Here is a 6,805-nt window from a genome sequence, read left to right on the forward strand (position 1 = left end):
ATCCTTAATAATAAAAATTTTAGCATAAAAAACTAAAGTATGACTATAAGACTTATCCTTAAACTTATATCCCTCAAAGTATTTAGTTTTTATAAAACCAAAGAAACATGTTTCCCCAATTAAAAGATGATTATTAAAATCTTAATTCTTTTTGATACTAATAAGTTACTTTTATTCACAAGGAATAATTTTACATTCTTCCTTACACTTTACAATTTCGAGCTGTATTGAAACAATGCAAATCCTGAAGATAAAAAAAAGTATTGAATTTGAATAAGGGATTTGAAATTTGTGTAAACCAAAATAATGTCTTTTTTATCCAAACTTCAGGCATTTAGTCATTGGTAATGAATATAATTATTGTTACCAAACAAACATATATAAGAATGCTTTAGAGCTATTTTTGATGGTTAGGGTAAGGAAAATTTTTTTTAAAGATCAAAAGTAATTAATGTTTGGCTGAAAAATAGCCGTGAAATTTGAAGCTGATCTAAAATGACCTAAAGAATCAAAACAAGCATAAATGTTGCAAAATAATAGATTGGTGTTAAAGATGTTTGTTGGTTGTCTAAGGAAAAAGTTATTCGTGAGTTTCCACTTGTAATAAAACGAAGGTTTTATTCATTTATACCAAATAATTTTTGTACATAAAGAACGTGGAAACCTAACATTCCAATGATTTAAAATAATATTAATCTTTTTTGTACACATAATTTTATGAGTCACTATTGACCGATTTTACTTTGGTTTACGGTGGTTTAAATTTTATTTAAATACATATGTGACAAAAATTAGGTTGAAGGAAAATTATTAGAGAAGGGAGACTAAAGGTACAAAGGGAGGAAGAGAAAGGACAAACCAAATTATAAAAGGGGAAGTGGTGTTTATGCAAAGCTTGCATAAATTTAATTTTTTTTCAGATTATATTTTTTACTGTTATTTTACATACAAAAACCAAACACAAAAATAAATTCAGTCATGAATATAAAAAAAAAACATGTAAGCTATCATTCACGAATAGCGAAGAAGTCGTGTGAAAATCGACATATTACTACTTGGATGGTGCAACAGATTTTCATGTAGTCTGATAAAGTGAGGCTCGTAGTTGGCTAAATCAACGATACCCCCAATCCACCACAATTACCCATTACCTTCTCTCATACTGGATGAACGAACTGACCAATAAATGAGGTTCAAATAAGCAACCTAAATTGATGAAAAATTCTTTAAGTCAATCTATCCCGTATATCCTATATCGTTTTTATCACTTTACCCTCCATTGTTGAACGACCTACAAACAAACTGAGAAACAGAGTAGATGCTCTGCGCATAGGACAGGGTAAGAATTTTTTAACAAATTCTAACTCTAGATTATTTAGATGAGCAGACATGTTTCAAATTAGTAATGTTACTTAAAAATAATTCAGTTATTTTGCTGTTTATGTACAAACAGCCTAGAAATGTGTTTAAGATTCTAGACCACAAGCCCGTTTATTTGTTTCTCCAATGGGATTGTAATTTTGGCTGTGCTATCCAGGCAGGCAGTGTGGGACACAGTGGGCAATGGGCAAAACAATGTTATTTCTCTGCTGAACACAAATCTGATCAGTTTATTCATTACACAGGGTGTCAACAAAATTTAAAATAATGTAATACAGAGCAAATTACATGAATAAGAATAAGATATTAACAATTGACAAAAAAGGCTAAACATATGCATATAAAGAGTAAAAATACAGTGTTTTTTTTTTATGAGAACTTTTTTGAAAGCAATTTTACCCTACTCATAGTTATCAGAATTTAATAATTAATTGCTTATTTTCTTCGTTTTTTAATGCAATAAACAGAACAACAAAAAAATATTTCAGTTTTTATGTAAAAGGTACAGTAAAATCTAAAATTCAAAACTTAGGTGTCAACATCTAAAAATGGTTTTAGCGCATTTTTCTTATGCCTAAATCTTCTACCCTTTGCAAGAAAAAAATTGGATTTTCTGTAGTCGACTTTGGGGGGCCAGTACTCCCTCCCTTATTGAGAAATGACCTTAAAACTTTGATATGTTCTAGTACATGTCCCTAATAGTATCTGTATACATTTTTAGCTCTATATCTCAACTTTGAAGTGTTTAGCAGCCATTCTTGCAAAAGGTTGAATATTTGAGCAGAAGAAAACTGCGCTAAAACCATTTTTTGATGTTGACACCTAAGTTTTGAATTTTAGATTTTACTGTACTTTTTAAATAAAAACTGAAATATTTTTTTGCATTAAAAAACGAAGAAAATAAGTCATTAATCATTAAATTATGATAACTATAGGTGGGGTAAAATTGCTTTCAAAAAAGTTCTCATAAAAAAAAACACACTGTATTTGTATTGACCCTCAAAAAAGTATTTTTTAGCATCTGCATAAAACACACTGTATATTTGATTTTGATAACGTTTATAACTTTTAAATGATTACTTATATTATAGGAGTATAGAGTATTATATGATTTTGCAAAGAATTTTCTTATCTTTGCATATGAGATTAAAAGATACAGAATTTAACGTCTAAGGAATAAATTTTCTACATGTTATATTATATTTTTTGTTTATTTCAAAGATAACAAACTTATGTAATTAAAATTTATTTGTTAATTTTTAAATTAGTCCTTACTTAACATCCCAAAAACAATATTTAAAATGCTTTCCTTAGTATTATTCATAGTAAGTATTTTTAGATTTACAATTAAAACTAATAATAATAAAATTAAAGAAGTGCTAATTGATTTATTAATTTATATTTAGAATCAGACATGTTATATAAAATGTAACTAAACCTATTTTTTAAAATTTAAAAGGCATTTCTTGGATCAGCATTTGCTCAGATTGATGTGTGCAGGGTAGGTGCCATTTAATTCCAAACCACAATTAGGTTTTATTTTGCTTCAATTGTATTATATTAAAATATTTAAGTTTATTTCTTTTGTGTGAAATTTTTAGAAATTTTTCTTCTCTACATTTACAATGGAATAATCTAGGACACTATCTATGAAGATTGTCTGTATCCATCAGTTATTCAAGAACTTGAATATATCTATGACATAGCTGATTGTGCTGATTATTGTAATGTAAGTATTTTTCAGATTAATTTTTACTTTTGATGACAAAATTTTTTTTTTAACAATTTTAAATTATAGTTGTTAATTTATTTTGATTTTTAGGCATATTACTGTGAAATGTTCAGATTTAATCCAGTAGATGAAATATGTACTGTAAGTATCTTTTTAAGATACATAACAAGATACCAGTTTAATAGTTAGTACCAGAGCCACTCTACAAGTAATCTATGTTGGTTTGTATGTTTTTACTAATCATACTACTTAGTTGATCATTCTTGATATTTATAACTGTACAAAGTAAAATTTTACTCTTTGCTCCATCCCTTCCTGTATTTCCTAAAAACATCTTTTTTCTAAAATTAAAGTTTTATTATAAGTTATATCAGATAAGTGGCTTAGAATTATGCAATGATAAATCTTAGCATGTTATTTACTAAAACTATACAATTTAGATGTATGAATTTGACAGCAATATTACAAGTGTACAAGATTTTCAAGCATCTTGTAATGTGATTGCTACTGCTACAGATGATTGTGTTTCTTTTGAGGTTATTTTTAATCGTGATGAATTAAAATATTGATGAATTTGAAAAAAGACAAAAATATTTCAATTTATTCAATTGTGTTTAATTAAAGTAGCTACCTAGTATATTTTTGAATTTATGCAGGACACTTGTCAAACTGATGACCTATGTCCATCTTGTACAGCTTGTGGCTATGGAACTTGTGGAGGTTATATGAATAGTGACTGTCAGGTTTATTTTCCTTATCTTCTCTTCTACAGCAGCTATTCTATAAGTAAGAAATTTACATAAATTTGTCTCTACTAGCTCTGTTGATGGATGAAACTTGAACCAAAAATTTCATTAATGGTCTTTATGTCCTAAAATTAAATTCTAATAATTTTAATTATAACAGGGTTTCTAGCACATCAATGTTCTTTTTCAAACTGTCTTGATGTAATTTTTTTTATACATTTATGGTTTTTAATTATATTTCAAATTGATGTTAAATATCTTATTTAGAATTATTTTATTCAAATTGCTTTCTTTAGATAACATCGTCAGCAGCTGAAACCTTTGAGTCAGATAGTTTTGACTTTTGTAAACAGTTCTGTAATTCATATTATAACTTTGCTGTTTACAATAAAGAAACTAGAGAATGTCAGTGCTATGAAACAGGTAAAAAGTTGCCTTCAAAATCAAACCTTATGTGAAAGAGGTTGGTTGTTTGTCTGTACCAAGAGATCTAGTCAAACACTGGACAAAATTAGTTCTCCTTTACAGAGAAGTTCTTATAGGTACAAAACTCTATATATTTTAGGAGAGATTTTTTTAATTACCACTGAGAAACTTGGCCAATATTTATTAATATTTTTGTCATGATAAAAATTCAAAAATATTTTTAGTTGAAAGAGAATGTGAAACAATAGTTGTGGGGCAAGGAACTGATTATACAAATTGTAAGTTGATAAAATTTTAAGATTTAACAATAAATACCCTTGAAGATGGTTGATAACTAAAGCAATTATCAAATAAATAAAATCTCACTTTTACTTTTGCTGCTTCATTAGCAATATTCTTCCATTCTTTTTATGTAAATCTTTTCATATACCTTAATAATTAATAATTATTTTATTTTAGGTAGCTAAGCAAAGGCACCGAAGTTTTTATGTAAGAAAAAACCGCAACATTATGTAGACATGACATCATTGTAATACTCTTTATGAAAATAGAAATTATAAATGTTTTTTTAATAAAATATAAATAGTACTTTCTGTTTTGGGTTCTGGTTTTTCTACCAAGTACGATCTTAAATGTATTAGATAGATCAAGTATTTATAAATTCAAGATAAAAAGCTAAAAATATGCAAAGTTCCTGTAAAAATTGCTGTTCTAGCTCTACAATGCTGATCCAGACAAACAGGGAAGCTCAAATTAAATGATACAATATGTGTATAGCAACCACTTATAGCAGGGATAATCTAATTAGACTGGAGAAACGGGGAAGGAATAATTTGCTTAGATGGACTCCAGGGGCGTGGATATGATTTAGAATAGGGGGAAGATTGTCAAAAAAGAATTCAATACTTACCTCCCTGAAATTTTTCCCTCAGATAAAGTATTTTCGTTCTTGAAATCAGCCAAAGGAGGGGGGGCCGGCCGGGGGGGGGGGGGGGGGTATGCTCTCTTCCTCTAGTGACGCCTATGACATATTCACTTACAACAAGGCTAAATATATCAAGTTGTAGGAAAGCTCTTTGAAGAAAAATGTATTTATTGGGCAGATAAATGACGGAAGTTTAAAATGAAACAAAAAAAAAACATAAAAAAAAGATATGTACAAAGAACAAATCATCCATGTTAAGATTTTGAATCAGAGTTATTAATATAAGTATTAATGTAAGGAATAACTTCTTTTTAATGTAATTTTCCAAAGAAAATGATTTAGACATGTGTGTTTAAGTATCATTTTATGAGAATGTCAAATAAAACTACCAGAAAATATTGTTTTCAATAAATACATTTCATATTTATAACAAGGAAAATAAATTATAGAGCGATGATAAAAGAACCAATAGGCTCTAAAAATCAATGAAATCTTCACAACAAATCTTAGCAGTCTATAAAAAAAATTAAAAATGAACTCCAAATAAATCCTATTTCTTTTCAGGAATTTCAAATAAGTAAAGAAAGGATAACTTGCAAGCAGGACTATACAATTATAAGGCAATTGGGTTGCAGGGGAAGGTAGAAACAAATAAAAAAATTAGAATGAATATCAAGATGTTATTGAAATTAATAAAACTTCAGCTGATTGATTCAAAGTGTCAAATAGTTTTAATACTTAAAAGCAGCCTTGGAAAATATAAAAATATATTTTGGTAAGAAAAAGAAAAAAGAACCAATACTAATGAAAACCCAATAATGATCTCCACATCTTCTGACCAAATTACCATTTGTTTGCCCAAGAAAAGGAGTATTTTTCATTGCCAGCTAGTGGTGTTCAAAATTACTGCTAGGTTAGCTTTCAAAGGCTTTAATTTGATTTGGAGATATAGAAGCCTCGTCAGTGTCACCTTACCATTAATTTTATAACAAAATTTTTGAAATAAGGAAAACACCAACATCCCAAACTGAAAACAATCTTAAAACACTATTAAGCTTTCCTGCAAAGGATAGCTGATTCTGTGTAGTAGAGTCATGAAATCTTTGTTACAGACTTACACACACACACACAGATAAATCAAAATAATCTACATTGCTTTCAAGTAATTCTCAATTTTAAGGGAGAAGAACGTCAATTTATGAAAAACAAATTACCCATTCTGTTGATTAAGAATACAATGAAAAGCCAACGAATGGGAGAACGTGTTGTAATTAAATTTAAGGCCCAGTACAATTTACTTATTTTTTCCTCCATATTGTTTATTGAATCTGAGAAAGAATTGAGCATTGACTTTAGTCCTGAAACAAAACTTCTAATAATTTAAAATTTTTTTTGTAGTTTCAAATTAACATATTTTATAGACTTATTAAAAGAAATATTTTCCTGAATGATTCTATGCAATAAAAATTAAATGATTTTCACTTATCTTTATCTATTCATCTGTCATTTATGATATTCAATAATATCCAAATATTTAAAGATATGTTTATTTGTGGAGTTTACCTTTCTCCCAATGAAATTGCTAAAAACCTTTTT

At 27.9% G+C, this 6,805-nt stretch overlaps 1 protein-coding gene across 1 annotated transcript; it reads left to right on the top strand.

Annotated features, from left to right (window-relative positions):
* Positions 1-2,551: 2,551 nt before the first annotated feature.
* Positions 2,552-4,884, top strand: LOC145329625 (uncharacterized). The gene is made up of 9 exons (XM_080173937.1): positions 2,552-2,705; positions 2,840-2,881; positions 3,020-3,109; positions 3,203-3,253; positions 3,553-3,648; positions 3,769-3,855; positions 4,155-4,281; positions 4,509-4,562; positions 4,744-4,884. The coding sequence occupies exons 1-9, from the start codon at positions 2,682-2,684 to the stop codon at positions 4,749-4,751; spliced, it is 579 nt and encodes a 192-aa protein (XP_080030063.1). The 5' UTR covers positions 2,552-2,681; the 3' UTR covers positions 4,752-4,884.
* Positions 4,885-6,805: the final 1,921 nt, after the last annotated feature.

This window comes from Acartia tonsa, chromosome 10 (genome assembly GCF_053477335.1).
Source record: "Acartia tonsa isolate MP-2025a chromosome 10, ASM5347733v1, whole genome shotgun sequence".
Taxonomy (NCBI): domain Eukaryota; kingdom Metazoa; phylum Arthropoda; class Copepoda; order Calanoida; family Acartiidae; genus Acartia; species Acartia tonsa.